This window comes from Oncorhynchus masou, chromosome 11, assembly GCF_036934945.1.
Source record: "Oncorhynchus masou masou isolate Uvic2021 chromosome 11, UVic_Omas_1.1, whole genome shotgun sequence".
Classification (NCBI taxonomy): Eukaryota; Metazoa; Chordata; class Actinopteri; order Salmoniformes; family Salmonidae; genus Oncorhynchus; species Oncorhynchus masou.
Window position 1 is genome coordinate 38845238 of NC_088222.1, and position 18488 is coordinate 38863725.

At 42.9% G+C, this 18488-nt stretch overlaps 1 protein-coding gene across 2 annotated transcripts in view; it reads left to right on the forward strand.

The window, feature by feature from the left end:
- The first annotated feature begins 245 nt into the window (after positions 1 to 245).
- The window catches only part of LOC135548658 (syntaxin-1A), a 31645-nt gene continuing 13402 nt past the window's right edge, over positions 246 to 18488 (forward strand). For both annotated transcript variants that reach the window (XM_064978480.1, XM_064978481.1), the window contains exons 1-6: positions 246 to 401; positions 10127 to 10204; positions 12383 to 12482; positions 16143 to 16217; positions 17411 to 17484; positions 17588 to 17696. In XM_064978480.1, the coding sequence (XP_064834552.1) occupies positions 372 to 401; positions 10127 to 10204; positions 12383 to 12482; positions 16143 to 16217; positions 17411 to 17484; positions 17588 to 17696 (466 nt within the window). In that variant the 5' untranslated portion in view covers positions 246 to 371. The remainder of the gene's footprint in view (positions 402 to 10126; positions 10205 to 12382; positions 12483 to 16142; positions 16218 to 17410; positions 17485 to 17587; positions 17697 to 18488) is intronic.

Sequence of the window (18488 nt, forward strand, 5' to 3'; positions counted from 1 at the left end):
TAATTTTGAATGCCAGTTTTTATTCTTCATAATCTGTAAAGGAGGCCCATTTAAAATGTGTCTGCTATATTGTAGTCTGTACCATGCAATTTGTTTTTCTTTTAATCCTGAAATCGGGTATCGTGATATTCATCTCTGCGAAAAGAATTACGATTTTTTTTTGTTGAAGTGATATTTCTAATACATTGATGTCAAGAAAATTCATGACATTTTGTGCCTCGAGATTATCGCGCGCTCTCGATTGATCTACACCCCTTGCGCGCGCCCGCTGCTCTCTTCACGGAAAATAAAATAAAACCCTGACTCGAGAGTACGGATATAAAGAGCATCAACCTAGTTGTAGAAACAAGTAGAAAAGTTGTTAATTCACGATGAAGGACCGTACACACGAGCTAAGGGTGGTAAGTGATTATATTTGTAATTCTACCCTACTGTATTCGAGACCCCAGAAGCAAACGGTGGTTATTCGGAGGGGTTGGGCGGAAGGTGCGCCTCACTTATTTCGTGGGAGTTGGAAAGCAGTTGTTTTAGAGTAGAACATCTTTTTTATGTATTTATTGTCATATCATAACAATGATGTACATTTCTGGGGATCCGTTTTGCTAAGTAGTCTATCAAGGTTAAACTTGTTCCACGCGAAAACATTGGCACCCGTAGAATGTAGAATTTTGTCCATTAATAGGATAGTTGTTGTACATTATTTTTATATGGGAATTGTTCATAAAAGCGCGAGTGAAACTTTTTTTACCCAATGTGATTTCACTTGTAGTCTAGCCAGTGTGCCAAATTATTAATGAATTAGCTTCTAGCTTCAGCCCTATAGAAAACGGTGTATTAACTATTGTTTTATTAACTTGCCTTCTCCGAATGTGTAGTGCTTTACTTTCCCTATTAATTCCACATAGGCTAGTTGTATTTTATCGGATAGTCTATATCCAAGTGTTTATTAACGATCTTGAGTCAATTAACATCTCAGTGAAACCTTACTAACATTTTAAATCACGTTCATCTTGAGATAGAATTCAGACTCCTTGACTTTTTCAACATTGTGTTACGTTACAGCCTTATTCTAAAATGTTTACATACAAAAAAACGTCAGCAATCTACACACAATACCCCATAATCATAAAGCGAAAGATTTTTCGAAATCTTAGCAAATTTATTAAAAATAAAAACAGAAATACCATATTTACATACCTATTCAGACCCTTTGATATGAGACTCGAAATTGAGCTGGGGTGCATTCTGTTTCCGTTGAACATCATTGAGATGTTTCTACAATTTGATTGGAGTCCACCTGGGTAAATTCAATTGATTGGACATGATTTGGAAAGGCACACGACTGTCTATAAAAGGTACCACAGTTGACACTGCATGTAACAGCTAAACCAAGCCATGAGGTATAAGGGATTGTCCACAGAGCTCCGAGACAGGATTGTGTCAAGGCACAGATCTGGGGAAGGGTACCAATAAATGTCTGCAGCATTGAATGTCCCCAAGAACACAGTGCCTTCATCATTCTTAAATGACAGAGCTCCAGAGTTCATCTGTGTGGATGGGAGAACCTTCCAGAAGGACAACCATATCTGCAGCACTCCACCAATCAGGCCTTTATGGTAGAGTGGCCAGATGGAAGCCACTCCTCAGTAAAAGGCACATGACAGCCTGCTTGGAGTTTGCCAAAAGGCACCTAAAGGACTCTCAGACCATGAGAAACAAGATTGGATGGGGATTGGGATGTTTTTCAGCAGCAGGGACTGGGAAACTAGTCAGGATCGCTGCAAAGATGAATGGAGCAAAGTACAGAAAGTTCCTTGATGAAAACCTGCTCCAGAGTGCTCAAGACCTCAGACTTCGGGGGGTGAAGATTCACCTTCCACCACGACAACAACCCTAAGCACACAGCCAAGACAATGCAGGAGTGGCTTTGGGACAAGTCTCTGAATGTCCTTGAGTGGCCCAGCCAGAGGCCGGACATGAACCCGATCCAACATCTTTGAAAATACTTAAAAATGGCTGTGCAGCAACGTTCCCCATCCAACCTGACAGAGCTTGAGAGAATCTGCAGAGAAGAATGGGAGAAACTCCCCTAATACAGGCGTGCCAAGCTTGTAGCGTCATACCCAAGAAGACTCAAGGCTGTATTCGCTGCCAAAGGGGCTTCAACAAAGTACTGAGTAAAGGTCTGAATACTTATGTAAAACTTATATTTCAATTTTTGTAAAAATGTAAAAAAATAAATAAATAAAAAATACCTGTTATTGCTTTGTGATTATGGGCTCTTGTGTGTAGATTGAGAGGATTTAATCCATTTTTAGAATAAGGCTGTCACGTAACAATGTAGAAAATGTCAAGGGGTCTGAATACTTTCCGAAGGGACTGTATCTCTTTAGCGCTTCCTTTCTATCTCACACACACAGTGGGGGAAAATGGGCATTCCTCAGTTCTCAGAGGAGCTGTGTTAGCATCTGTGGATGACAGTCGACACCTGGTTTCTCCCCGAGAGGTACCACACTGACCAATCGCAGTCCGTCTCACATGAGTGATATCCCAAATGTAATCTAGGAATGGTTTCACAGAGAGTCAAGATTTATCTTTTTATAGAAGGGGACAATTTCTTACATACACTACATGGCCAAAAGATACCCCTTCAAATTAGTGGATTCAGCTATTTCAGCCACACCTGTTGCTGACGTGTATAAAATCTAGCACACCGCCATGCGATCTCCATTGAAAAACATTGGCAGAAGAATGGCCTGTACTGAAGAGCTCAGTGACTTTCAATGTGGCACTGTCATAGGATGGCACTTTTACAACAAGGCAGTTTGTCAAACTTCTCCCCTGCTAGAGCTGCTCCTGTCATGTGTAAGTGCTGTTATTGTGAAGTGGAAACATCTAGGAGCAACAATGGCTCAGTCACGAAGTGGTAGGCCACACAAGCTCACAGAATGGGACCGCCGAGTTTTGAAGCGCGTAGTGTGTAACAATTATCTGTCCTCGGTTGCAACACTCACTACTGAGTTCCAAACTACCTCTGGATGCAACTTCAGCACAATAACTGTTCGTCGGGAGCTTCATGAAATGGGTTTCCATGGCCGAGCAGCTGCACACAAGCCTAAGATCACCATGCTCAATGCCAAGCATCAGCTGGAGTGGTGTAAAGCTCGCTGCCATTGGAGCAGTGAACTTTGGAGCAGTGGAAATTAGTTCTCTGGCGTGATTAATCGCACTTCACCATCTGGCAGTCCGATGGACAAATCTGGGTTTGGCGGATGCCAGAAGGACTATACCTGCCCGAATGCATAGTGCCAACTGTAAAGTTTGGTCGAAAGACAAATAATGGTCCGGGGCTGTTTTTCATGGTTTGGCTAGACCCTTTAGTTCCAGTGAAGGGAAATCTTAACGCTACAGAATACAATGACATTCTAGACGATTCTGTTCCAAATTTATGACAAAAGGTTGGGGAAGGCCCTTTCCTGTTGCAGCATGACAATGCCCCGTGTACAAATCAAGGTCCATACAGAAATGGTTTGTCGAGATTGGTGTGGAAGATATTGACTGGCCTGCACAGAGGCCTGACCTGAACTCAATCAAACACCTTTGGGATGAATTGGAAGGCCGATTGCGAGCCAGGCCTAATCGCCCAACATCAGTGCACAACCTCACTAATGCTCTTGTGGCTGAATAGAAGCAAGTCTCGCCAGCATGTTCCAAAATCTAGTGGAAAGCCTTCCCAGAAGAGTGGAGGCTGTTATAGCAGCAAAGGGGGGACCAACTCAATATTAAGGCCCATAATTTTAGAATGAGATTTTCGACGAGCAGTTGTCCACATAGTTTTGGTCATGCAGTGTATGACTGCCCAGTCATTGTTAAACCTCTACATTAAGTTCAAATCCATTTCAGGCTCCACAGCTTGCTGCTATTAAAAAAGCCATTTCACACTGGAACGTCATGCTGCGGTGGCTGTAAAACACCACAAGACATAGCATGACTGGAGGGTGATATTTCCTCTCATATTCAGTGCAATAATGAGTTGCAGTCACTGTCCAATGTTCTGTGGTGCTGAATTTCAACAGTTTGGGATTCTGTCACTGTCCATGGTGCTGACATATCAGCTATTAGATTGATTTGTTTACATCAGGCATTTTACATGTGACAAAGTCACCACAATACATTTTTCAGACATCAAAAGTGGTCTAATGGTGAGCTCCACTTCCTAAGCCACCTGTTGAGTAGATCCAGCTACACCTCAATCCCTAATTAGTTTCATCTTCCCAAATTATGCAGTGTCGAACTTCATCTCTGCTCAATGTTGCTTCTGAGTTGTTCAGTGTAGGAAGACATGCTGTGGCTCTGTGTGTGTGGATTCTGGAGAAGACTTCTACGAATTGAATTAGCTGTTTTTGAGACCATAGGAAGCCAATGGAATTGGTCATAGATGGTTTTGTGTATTCAGATCCTGTAGCCTGCCAATGGGGTTATGCATTATTATCACCTTTGCCATGCCCTGCATGCATCTGACTGGATATGGGGGTCTGAGAGAACCTGGTGCTGGTGTGGAATCATCACACAGGCATTTGATTCAAAAAGTGTACGGCATGGGTGGGTATGTTGTCCAATCGGGCTAGGAATTGCCAGGGACCTCACGATACTTTGATGGCGATACGAGATACACTACCATTCAAAGTTTGGGGTCACTTAGAAATGTTTTTGAAAGAAAATCATATTTTTGGTCCTTTTTTAAAATAACATCAAATTGATCAGAAATACAGTGTAGACATTGTTAATGTTGTAAATGACTATTGTAGCTGGAAACGGCAGATCATTTTTTTAATGGAATATCTACATGGGCATACAGAGGCCAATTATCAAGTACATTAGTGTCTAGTTTGAGAAACAGATGCCTCAAGAGTCCTCAACTGGCAGCTTCATTAAATAGTACCCGCAAAACACCAGTGTCAACGTCACCTGTGAAGAGGCGACTCTGGGATGCTGGCCTTCTAGGTAGAGTTCCTCTGTCCAGTGTTCTTTTGCCCATATTAACCTTTTCTTTTATTGGCCAGTGTGAGATATGGCTTTTTATTTGCAACTCTGCCTAGAAGGCCAGCATCCCGGAGTCGCCTCTTCACTGTTGACGTTGAGACTGGTGTTTTGCGGGCACTATTTAATGAAGCTGCCAGTTGAGGACTTGTGAGGCATCTGTTTCTTAAACTAGACACACTAATGTACTTGTTCTCTTGCTCAGTTGTGCACCGGGGCCTCCCACTCCTCTTTCTATTCTGGTTAGAGCCAGTTTGCGCTGTTCTGTGAAGGGGGTAGTACACAGCGTTGAACGAGACCTTCAGTTTCTTGGCAATTTCTCACATGGAATAGCCTTCATTTCTCAGAACAAGAATAGACTGACGAGTTTCGAGCCTGTAATCTAACCCACAAATGCTGACGCTCCAGATACTCAGCTAGTCTTAAGAAGGCCAGTTTTATTGCTTCTTTAATCGGCACAACCGTTTTCAGCTTTGCACAGCTAACATAATTGCAAAAGGTTTTTCTAATGATTAGCCTTTTTAAAATGATACACTTGAATTAGCTAACACAACGTGCCATTGGAGCACAGGAGTGATGGTTGCTGATAATGGGCCTATGTAGATATTCCATAAAAAATCTGCCGTTTCCAGCTACAATAGTAATTTACAACATTAACAATATCTACACTGTATTTCTGATCATTTTGAATTTATTTTAATGGAAAAAAAATTGTTTTTCTTTCAAAAACAAGGACATTTCTAAGTGACCCCAAACTTTTGCATGGTAGTGTATATTGCGGTGCTCACAATTCTATATGTATTGCAACTCGATGCTGTAATGTTCCAACCATATTACTCACAATATGTCTGCTGCAGATGGACGGGATCCATGAGAAAACAAGTTTTGATCGGATATGAAAGGCTGAAAACAAATTGGCTCTCTATTGAAATAAGAGATGGGGCTCCCGAGTGTTGTAGCGGTCTAAGGCACTGCATCTCAGTGCTCGAGGTGTCACTACAGACTCTGGTTCGATTCCAGGCTGTATCACAACTGGCCGTGATTGGGAGTCTCATAGTGCGGTGCACAATTGGTCCAGCATCGCCGGGGTTAGGGTTTGGCCGGAATAGGCCGTCACTGTAAACGGAATTGCCTGGTAAAAGAAAATAAAACAAGCAATGAAGGAAAAATACTGATGTTTTGGTGCAGGTTTTATTTTTTTTATTTGACCTTTATTTAACCAGGCAAGTCAGTTAAGAACAAATTCTTATTTTCAATGACTGCCTAGGAACAGTGGGTTAACTGCCTGTTCAGGGGCAGAATGACAGATTTGTACCTTGTCAGCTCGGGGGTTTGAACTTGCAACCTTCCGGTTACAAGACCAGCTCTAACCACTAGGCTACCCTGCCGCCCCAATGCTGTTCTTAGTTGTTTGAGATCTTGGTGTATTATCAGAGATGCATCATGTCTGTTAGTGTATGCCAGTGTTGAATTGTGTATTCACTGGTGCCCATTATGAAAACCTCTAGATACTGTACTTTTCAAGGGCCTCTCGTAGATTGTAGAACAGCATAAAGCAATGGGATTGTACAAACTGCCCATGGCCAGTTCTTGGTTAGTATATAATCCATACATGTTGTCTGCATAATATCTTTAATATCTCAGCTATGACACTTCTTTAATGTTATTGATGGTTCCTTTTGACCACTTGAAATATTATGTAACACTTGCCAGTGACAGCATTGACTGCTTTCTCTGAGTGTGATGATGAGTGTGCAGATGGAGCTGGAGTTAGAGTGAGTCGGCAGAACGGCGGTCGTGACAAGGCATGTCCTCCCTAACCATAGAGCGGGGAGGGGGGTTGGAGTGGTCACCCCTCTTTCGTGTGTGAGAGGAGGGTGTGTGTGTGTGGGTGAGAGGACAGTGTTTGTATGTGTGGGTTTTTTTTTTGTGTCGTGGAACATGTTGGCTAATGGAGATAATGTGGTGTCACTGTGGGCTGATGGCTGTAATGACTATGGTGTAGCAGCATAGAGCCAGGAACCCTTGTCTCCCTTCCTGTGCCCTCCCACAGCCTATGAGTAGGAGCAGGATGAGTGTGTGACGGTGAAAACGCTCCCCCACTACTTCCATGGGGACTATTAGGTTCATCATCAACCTCCACCTCTCTTGATGTCAACCATCAAATGTCATTTTTTTACATTTATTGTGAGACAAAGAATCAAATCTGTGCTTTACAAGTACTCATTCCTTGATTGCATTTTGAAGATTTTATTATAATGAGTAAAGTCTAAATCCAATATGCTTCTAGATAAGCAGGGTTTACAATGGCATCAATAGCCTGTTTCTGCTAATTGCATTTTGCCACCAAGTATATTTTCATCCTATTTGCTGGATATCTTTGGAATGATATAATTTGATCTGTCTTCATCTGGTTTCCTGCTTGTTCACTAGCCTTGATGTCTTGGTGTTATTACAGGCGTCTCGAATTCTGGCATGCCAGGCTAGCTTTAAGGCGATATTCATGGAGGCTAATTTCCTTCTGTGGCTGGCTAATGCTTCTCAATAGAGGCCAAAGGTCAGTGGGAATTGGGTGATCAGTGAAAGAAAATGGGTATGGGTAGAAAAATGTATTGCCTGATTCAAGCTGTTGAAGTAGCAAAGGCTCTAGTGTTGATAAACTAGCATTTCCCACCCATGTATACCAACATCGTCATTGAGCCTTCTTCAATCACAAGGGCCTGACTATGTATGCATGTCATACAGTGCATTCGGAAAGTATTCAGACCCCTTGAGTTTTTCCACATTTTGTTACATTACTGCATATTCTAAAATGAATTTCACCCCCCTCGTATCAATCTACACACAATACCCCATATTGAAAAAGCAAAAACTGTTTTTTAGAAATTGTTGCAAATGTATTAAAAATAAAAAACATATCACATTTGCATAAGTATTCAGACCCTTTTCTCAGTACTTTTTTGAAGCACCTTTGACAGCGATTACAGCCTCGAGTCTTCTTGGGTATAACACTACAAGTTTCGCACACCTGTATTGGGGGAGTTTCTCCCATTATTCTCTGCAGATCCGCTCAAGCTCTGACAGGTTGAATGGGGAGCGTCGAGGCACAGCTATTTTCAGGTCTCTCCAGAGATGTTCGATTGGGTTCAAGGCTCTGGCTGGGCCATTCAAGGACATTCAGACACTTGTCCCCAAAGCCACACCTGCGTTGTCTTGGCTGTGTGCTTAGGGTTGTTGTCCTGTAGGAACGTGAATCTTTGCCCCCCAGTCTGAGGTCCTGAGCACTCTGGAGCAGGTTTTCATCAAGGATCTCTCTGTACTTTGCTCCGTTCACCTTTCTCTCAATCATGACTAGTCACCCAGTCCCTGCCACTGAAAAGCATCCACACAGCATGATGCTGCCACCACCATGCTGCACAGTTGGGATGGTGCCAGGTTTCCTCCAGACGTGACACATTCAGGCTAAATAGTTCAATCTTGGTTTCATCACACCAGAGACTCTTGTTTCTCAATGTCTGAGAGTCCTTTAGTTGCCTTTTGGCAAACTCCAAGCGGGCTGTCATGTGCCTTTTACTAAGGAGTGGCTTTTGTCTGGCCACTCTCCACCAATCAGGCCTTTATGGTAGTAGTGCTGCAGAGATGGTTGTCCTTCTGGAAGGGTGAGCTCTGTCAGAGTGACCATCGAGTTTTTGGTCACCTCCCTGACAAAGGCCTTTCTCCCCCGATTGCTCAGTTTGGCCAGGCAGCCAGCTCTAGGAAGGGTCTTGTTGGTTCCAAACTTCATCCATTTAAGAAATATGGAGGCCACTGTGTTCTTGGGAGACATTTTTTTGGTACCCTTCCCCACATCTGCGCCTCGACACAATCCTGTCTCAGAGCTCTACGTACAATTCCTTCGACCTCATGGCTTGGTTTTTGCTCTGACATGCACTGTCAACTGTGGTACATTTTATATAGACAGTTGTGTGCCTTTCCAAATCATGTCCAATCAATTGAATTTACCACAGGTGGACTCAAATCAAGTTGTTAACATCTCAATGATGATCAATGGAAACAGGATGCACCTGAACTCAATTTTGAGTCTCATAGCAAAGGGTCTGAATACCTAAATAAGGTATTTCTGTTTTTTTATTTGTAATGTATTTGCAAAAATGTCCAATAACCTGTTTTGCCTTAGTCGTTACGGTGGTTGTCCCACCTAGTTATCTTAAAGATGCAATATGCAGAAATTGCTCAGCTGAAAATTTATAGTAGTTAGCCTAATTTCATTTTGTGACCAAACAAGCAAGTATAGTGTAGAGAATCATTGTAGCATCTAATCTGCTCTGAAATACAATTTCCATAACCAAAAATATTTTCAGTTGTTTTGAAGCTTGTGTACAAAACCAAAAGTAAAAGATGAAAAAAATGAATTTAAGCACGGGCAGCATAGAAATGGCGCACATAGAACAGATCTACCACTTCTTAGACTTGCTTTCAATTAGAATGACCGATCAATAACTCACATATCTATGTGAATTGTGTCAGGTCGCCCAAAAAGTTACATATTGCATCTTTAAGATGAATGCACTAACTAAGTTGCTCTAGATAAGATTAATTAAATGCATGAGATGTGACAGAGACAGCATTACAGGGGAGGTGAACCCTGACCCTGTGCCCACGTCCTGAACCTCCCCAAGGACCTCCTCTGGTAGAGGAATTAAACATTCATGCTTTTAAGGACTCATTGCATCCACCCCCAGCTGCCAAGGTCTATGTGATGAGGATAGCACTTCCTTCACGAATCCCCCAGAGAGAGCTATCCTTCCCTGATTTCACCTTCTTTTTGGGGATCAATCGAATCCTTTGTCATCACAGGTGTCTTTTTCTCTGGCTGCGAATAATTATTTTCCTTTGTTGTTGACGTTAGATAAACTAGTAGAGTTGCACTAGGCATGACAAATGTGGAAGTTGCCAGTTAATTTTTTAAATCTGGTTTTCAGGCTCTAGGCAGATGGTCTTTGATGCTTTGTAGATGCATTTTCTACATCCACATTTTGAAAATGTATTCATTTCTGTTAATATTGCCTTGTCTATGCACCTTTAGGGGAAGGAGACTGAGGAAGAAGATGATGTGGCAGTCAACATGGAAAAAGATCGATTTATGGATGAGTTCTTTGTACAGGTAAGCCCCAGGTGTGTGTGTGTGTGTGAGCGGCGAGTACTCTGTCTATGTACACCACTGAGATGTTCTGTGCAGTGCCTGTGTACAACTAAATTAATCAAATTCACATCGAAATCACAATATTTACATGTTCAATATCCATATCGCACGAGATCCATATCGCACGAGATCCATATCGCACGAGATCCATATCGCACGAGATCCATATCGCACGAGATCCATATTGCACGAGATCAATATCGCACGAGATCCATATCGCACGAGATCCATATCGCACGAGATCCATATCGCACGAGATCCATATCGCATGCAATATTTTGAAATGCATCTCAGCCGCATGTAACGTCCGTTTCTATAGTTTACTCCGTTTTCTTTCTCTTGCGGCTGCTTCCCACACACACCAAGCCCCGCCCCCTGTCACTCAAGCAGCACAGTTCCCTCCTCTGTTAGATTCAGTATCATCCAAACAAGAACGGTGCTGTTTTCTTCTTTGCGTCTTAATATACACTGTAAGTCATTATATTTCTATGATTCCAACACTTTACTCAAGTGTTTTGGATCTATATCATGTGTCAATATTTGGTAAAGAAATCACTATTATATATATTATTTTGCCCATATCATGCAGCCCTAGTTCAACCTCACCTGTAAGTGGTGCTGACTCTGAGTTGAGGATTTAATCTGTAATTCAGCTGGAGTTGATCCTGTTTCTAACATTAGCTACTTCAATAACTGAACAGGCCCTTGTTATGCGAGAAGCAGCGGGGTTGCCATGTTTGTGCTCAGCATTTGAGCTCTGAAGTCGATACATCTCACTGTAGGTAGGCAATATCTTGCGCTCCCAATTACAGATGTTCAAGCTCCTGCGTCATTACTTCAGACACATCTTCCGCGAGCAGTCCTCTTCCAAAGTAAGGGATCAGTCAGCAAAGAGCCCATGCCGTATCTAGATACACATCAAGCCATCAAACACAGGCCTCTATGGGGGTGGGGCTTGGTGCTATCTGAGGACCATAGAAATGAGCTATCTGTGTTTGATATTAGCATGGTACATACAGCACTGTTCTGAACCTGCTGATTTGATTATTTTAGCATCCGATTCCTTACCCTCCGACTGGCTTAATCAAACCTCCCCCTCACCTCTCCCATGATGCACCTCTTCCTATATTCCCAAGACAATGTGTTCTTAAATCAACTTACCTGATCAAATAAAGGTGGATAAATCAATACATAAATTGAATTTAGCTCTAAGTACAACTTATTCCACAGGGACTGTGATGGTATAATAACTTAAATCCCCTCTGCTCTCCTCTCTCTCATTGAAGTCTTCCTGGCATTGCTTCCTCTACTTTAACAGGCATTTTCCCATCAGGCTGCCCACATGCAGTGTCTGAGCTCTCTAACAGCACACTTAAATACTACACCATGCTGAGCTGTAGAGGAGCACCATACTCAGCTGAGAATCTCCCTAGCTACCAGGCACTGTGCAGCGTCCGTAGTGGTGGAATATACACATTGACGTAACCAACGTCTCTATCCTCCACGAGTGATATTTAGACCAGCTCCCTATAGACACACACTGCATGCCGATGACATCACTGAGGCCTATAACTAAGTGTGGTGTGCTGTGATAGGGCTGATATTTTTTTATTTCAACTTTTTTTAATTAGGCAAGACATTTCAGAACAAATTCTTATTTGCAGTGACAGCCAAACCCGGACGACGCTGGGCCAATTGTGCGCCGCCCTATGAGACTCCCAATCACGGCTGGATGTGATACAGCCTGGTTTCGAACCACTTGCACTGAGATGCAGTGCCTTAGACCGCTGCGTCACTCAGGAGCCAAATGAATGGAATGGGCCCAATACTGTTTGATATATTTATGACAGTTATATTGGGGGCATATCTACAGAGACTGCATGGGCTACATCAAGTAAAAAGCTCTATGTTAGCTTGCCTGTTTTGATTAGGCAATTGGCCTCTTAATGTGCTAACAGATTTTGTCTCCCCAAATCTGAGTGATATAACACATTTGTCCAAACGGAAATCATATTAAGTATAGATGTTATGCTTTTTTAAATGGGCTTCTTTCTGGGTCCTACATCATTACCTGGTCTGCTTGTGGATGGCCTCCTCGAGTGGGCTTGTTGTATAATGTCTCCCTCTCTGTTGTACCAGGTGGAGGAGATCCGAGGCTTCATCGAGGAGCTCTCAGAGAAGGTGGAGGAGGTGAAGAGACAACACAGCGCCATCTTAGCTGCCCCCAATCCTGACGAAAGTAAGTCACTCTTCTCCTCTACTCTTCCTCCCTGGATGAAAGGATGCGAGATGGAACAAGGGAGAGGGAAAAGGTGGGTGGTAACCTCCACAGATCATGAAATTAGATTTTTGCGAAATGGTAGGAGGCTATTTGCCTCCTACAGACACACACACGGTCATAGGTAGTGCATACTACCTCTGAACCTCTCTTTCATTACAGCCTTGTTATACATCAAGAGTTATTATCTGTTGAGCCCACATGCTATACTAGCAAGCCCTATGTTACTCTCAACCCGCAATGTATTCTTCTCACACCCTTACTGTTTTCTTATCAGTGATGGCAGCACATGTAATGTGTGAAAAGGAGAGGAGACTCAAACACTGCTTGTTAAGTTCAGGAATTGGAGAATTTACTTGTTGAATTGAGGTGGAGAACAGCCCATTATGTGAATTCCCTGGCATGAGGACTTTGGTGTTGTTGGTGTGGAGTGGTGTCGACTCACACCGTTTATGGAAGGTCACTCACTCTCTGGAGAGGTGTGTGTGTGTGTGTGTGTGTGTGTGTGTGTGTGTGTGTGTGTGTGTGACGCCACCACACTTAGTTTCAGTATGTGAGTCAATGTGCCACAACTTCATTTTAATTAGTGTATAAATATCCTTCTGTTTTCTTTGGAAGTTGTAATATAATCATTTAATTGCATTGTATAAAATAAAACATGTAGTTATGCACGGATGCATTTGCGCCCCCCCGCAAAAATAAAAGTTCCTATTTTTATCAATCAAAAACTGTTAAGCATGGCCAATTAATTAAGAGATTTCCCTAACAAGCACTAATCTCCAATGCATGCTGGTTGGCCTTGCAGAGAAGAACCACTGGGCTTAAGGTGCTGATGGAAAAAGAAAAGCTTCCATTTGCATTTATATTCATCGACAGACACGTCAAGTGAAATATTAATACATTCCAATTATAGACTACTCACGTTGGGCAATTTTTCCCCTGGGTTGCATTTGGAGAGAGATTCAATGTTCCATCTCCCATTAAGTCTTATTAGATGAATATTGGTGTAATTACCAAAGCACTCTTGCTCGTGTAGGAAAGTGTCTGTGTTGAATTCACAGTAACACGTATGACATTTCACTGAAGTTCAGAGAGAAATGCTTTAATTTGTTGATCTGTTTTGGTGTCATTAGAGAAGTGGCTCCATTTTGAGGATAGGGGGAATCAAAGTGAAGCATGTTCTTCAACTGTCACCGAGTGATGAAAAAATATTTTTTATACATTTTCCTCACTCAAGGGACACACACACACGTCAGATTCAACTCCCCACCCACTCAGCGCTCCAACTAGCATAACATGGATTGTAAGTTCTTTTGAATAAAAGTGTCTTATGACCATATTGTTAAGACATTATTGTCACAGTCCATTGGCTACACTACTTGTTTAATGCATAGTGTAATACTCAAGGGCAATGCTACCTTGACTGCTGACTTGCTGTTGAGAGACAGTCAGTCAAACCTACACTTTGTGAAACCTGGCCCTTCAGCAGCTCAATGGAACCCACCTAAACAAGAGGAAGTGTGTTGCATTGATTTGTGTCCACTCTGGAGACACGTTGAGGGTGGAGGAAGATAATCCACATAAAATGAAGAGGTAAAACTGCTGATTACCTCTCTCTAGTCAGTAGTCATTCTTTTGTTTTCAGTTAGAGGCTCTAATCCATTGGTGTCAAAACATACGTGAGGGGTTGAGTTAAATAAATATCATTCTTTTTTTTTGAGGGAACACAATCTCAATTGTCATTGAAATGACTAAAAACGAATAGAAACTGTAGAAATGATCATGGGTCTACATGTATACTTCATTCACCCGACCAGCTTGCTAACAGTAATCGAAAAGAATTCTAGACAGTCTGGGAGCAATGAAAAATCCAAAAGTGACAGTGTAGCCCTTGTGGAGAAATGTGTTTGACACCCCTGCCCTGATCAATAGGGCAGTCACTACCCTAGCGCTACACAGAGAGAGAAGCATGGGTTCAGTTATTTGATGATATGAAGATTTCCTCCAACTTATTGTCTCGTCATGACGTCTGGATGTATCTAAGCCTTAACACGTCTATGTGCTCCCAGGTCACTGTCGAAGTAGGGGAAGAACCCTGCATCATTAATGCAGGTTAGAGAAGACCTTTGCCCCCATTAAAGTGCCGCCGACAGTGACACAAACAAGCTCCTCATCTGCAACAGATGAACTTGACCTCCCTGTTTTGCCACACACTCAGCCTACCCTCGTTGTCAGGGTTACAACAGGCAGAAATTAGTTGTCAGCGCCCCATTTTTCTCCCCAATTTCGATCTTATCTCAACGGGCTCGGGAGAAGGTTGAGTCATGCTTCCTCTGAAACATGACCCGCATAAACCTCGCTTCTTAACACAATGCCTGCATAACCCGGAAGCCAGCCGCAACAATGTGTCGGAGGAAACACTGTTAAACTGACGACCCAGGTCAGCTTGCAGGTGGCCGGCCTGCCACAAGGAGTCGCTAGAGCACGATGTGCTAAGTAAAGCCCCCCCAGGCCAAACCCTCCCCTAACCCGGATGATGCTGGGACAATTGTGCACCGCCCTATGGGACTCCCGATCACGGCCTGTTGTGATACAGCTTGGGTTCGACCTGGGTCTGTAACGACGCCCCTAGCACTGCAGTGCCTTAGACCGCTGCGCCACTAAGGAGGCCCCTGCTGCTGCATTCTGATCAGATGCATGATTAACGAGAAGAGCCAGGGTTCCTCACACATACCATAACAGAGACGGTCTGGTATGCAAACACACACAGGTATGCACACACGCACACGACACACACTCACCCACACCCACTGAAGACAGAGCTGTCTTGGAGTCAAAGGGAGCCTCTTATGTGAATGTCTCTCCTCTCAACCTCTAGAAGAGAGAATAAAATCTCCAAACGGGGGTTGAGTCTGATTTCTGCAAATCAGGAGGACTACGAGTATACAGTATATAAAGAACACAGAGCTACACTAACAAGCTATTGTGGGGTCTAGTGGTGGTTTTGGGCCATCACTCTCCTATTCATAATTGATGAGTGGCTGTGGCTGCCTTCCTCTTACTCCAGACATAAAAGGAGCTTTACCCATCCCGAGCTGAAAACACAGGATATATGAGAGAAACATGTAGGAACTCAAACCAACATGTTACTTTCACCTATCCAGTCATTCTAGATCATTAGGGTAAGGATATGAGAATAGGGATCCACTTGTTTTGACTATTGAGACCTAGCCCAAAGTTGTATATAGGGCTTAGAAGTAGGGTGGAATTACCATATCTCTGTGTGGGTGGTGTGGTCTGTGTAGCCCACTGAGAAGATGACTGATGCTGGGAGCTGGCGGATGTGGGACAGGACAGGAACAGGAACTAGGTCATCACCACCAAAGCATCCCTGATCTTCCATTTGATGTATTATTTTGGTTTATTTAGGAATCTTTTACCCCTCTCAGGAAGATGTATTAGTTTAAAGCATTTCAGCATCTGTTGATATGGCTGGGGTTGTTTTGATGTTAATTTCTTTCCTGGAAGAAACCGAAACAAACTCACTGTTGCAATCGTGTTGATTTTGTTGGATAAAATTGTGATTTAAATTGTATTTATTTTTTTACTCTCTATCAACAGAAACGAAGGCAGAGCTGGAGCAGCTGATGACGGACATAAAGAAGTTTGCGAACAAAGTGCGCTCCAAGTTAAAAAGTATGTTGCAAACACACTTCCCTCTCTACGCTAAATAATGTTGCCGCCTTTGGCCAGATTCTCTTAAAAAACTAAACCAGGGCCTCGTTTCCTAGTTACTTCAGCATTAGGATGATTGTACCAGATGTATTGTTCTTTACTAGCCAACTTTGTAAGTGTTACCCAAACAAGCAAGTAGAGAGAACGTTCATTGGCTAAGTGCGTCGTCAGACCATGTGTCGATACTGATTGGATTTAAAGAAAAGCTGCGCTGCCCTCGGATCAGCTTTCTCCATTCAAATCTTAGCTTAATATTATATTTCACAATACTGACAATGGATCTACTAAGCTGTATGGATTTTTTAAAAGAAAGTCATACCAAGGATCATTTTGCCATTTGATTTTATATTAAAAAAATGATTTGATGAAAAAAGAGTGTCGATTTTGTCAACAACAAAAAATGAACGGACTATGTCTCCCATTGTTAGGGCTAAGAGACATGTATCTTGTCAGAATAGCCATAATCTTTGCCATTCATCCATGAGTCAAAGGGCAGTGTGCCGGATTCGAACCCATGACAACTCTGGCATATGTGTGTCGGGTCAGTGGCTGTAACTGCTGGACCACACAGATATTAAGTCCGCCTATTGCTTGTCGTCAACATTTAATAAAACAATTGATCTAAAACAACAGATTTCCTTAACGAAAAATACATCTACCCCCTACAAATATGTAAATGTTTTATAATCCACATAAGAATTCACAAGAGATGTGCTGAAGCCTGCATTTAGCCTAAAGTACAATATACATTAGGTGCGGTACTGCATTTTATATACAAACACCACTTCCAGCTGCCCACTGGTGGCGATTCTAAATATTTATTCAGATATTAAAATCATCCTGCTGCAAGATTATTTTACTCCTGCGACAAAAGGGGTCAAATGAAGCTCTAACAATGCATTTTGGCTGCTCTATGAGTGGCCTGGATCACTCATCTGGATCACTCGTAGATGTGCATGGGTTTCAAGAGCCACGTTACTAACAAAGGCTCTGGGAAACACCTTGGCTACTAATGATCCATCGTAAGAAGGTTCTAACGATGGATGCGGAGGCTCTGGGGGAAACGAGGCCCAGGTTCTTCATTAATTAGACCTTCTGAATAAATGCTACTATCTATGGTAGATGAATTCTCCTTCTCGCTCTGTTCCCTACAGGCATTGAACAGTCCATAGAGCATGAGGAGGCTTTAAGCAGGTCGTCTGCAGATCTGAGGATACGTAAGACACAGGTGGGTTATGCTATATATAGCAGGGACTTTTTAAATCTGAGTCTGGAGTTTAACTCTAGTCTAGTGAATCGTGGAAAACTCATCCTGCATCATTCCCTACCAGCATTCCACGTTGTCTCGGAAGTTTGTGGAGGTGATGTCAGAATATAATGCCACGCAGTCGGACTACCGGGAACGCTGCAAGGGCCGCATCCAAAGACAACTGGAGATTAGTGAGTGTGCTCTCTCTCTGTGTGTGTGTGTGTGTGTGTGTATGTGCCTGATATTCTCTTATCAGAAATTGTGATATGATGTTAGCATTACAGAGTACATAGTTATACACCGAATAAATGGGTTGATTTGGTTTTATTTCCCACGTCCAACATTTGCACCTCATTTGCTGGTGCGCAATGAGACAAGGATTTCGCTACCGGCCAAACCCTCCCTAACCCAGACAAAGCTAGGCCAATTGTGCGTCGCCCCACGGACCTCCCGGTCGAGGCCGGTTACGACAGAGCCTGGGCACGAACCCAGGGTCTCTGGTGGCACAGCTGGCGCTGCAGTACAGCGCCCTGAACCACTGCGCCACCCGGGAGGCCTATTTTATGCATTCTTAATAGTGGCTGGGATTCCTAATGTTTGGTTGAGGTGTGTATGTGTATGCTAATTGTATTAGCATATATTTATGTAGAATGCATCTGTTCACATGCATGATTCAAGGCCGCGTTTCATGAGTAATGGAAGACCGGTAGATCATATAAACTTTAGGGCTGTGTAGTCAACTTTGATCAGGACAACCCATTGGTGACCCGCGTGTGTGTGTGTTTTGCAAATGTGTGTGTGTTTCACAGAAGGTTGGTGGAACCTTAATTGGGGAGGATGGGATCGTGGCAATGACTAGAGCGGAATCAGTGGAATGGTATAATATACATCAAATACATGGTTTGATGCCATTCCATTTGCTCTGTTTCAGCCATTATTTTGAGCTGTCCTCTCCTCAGCAGCCTCTACTGGTGTGGTTTGCA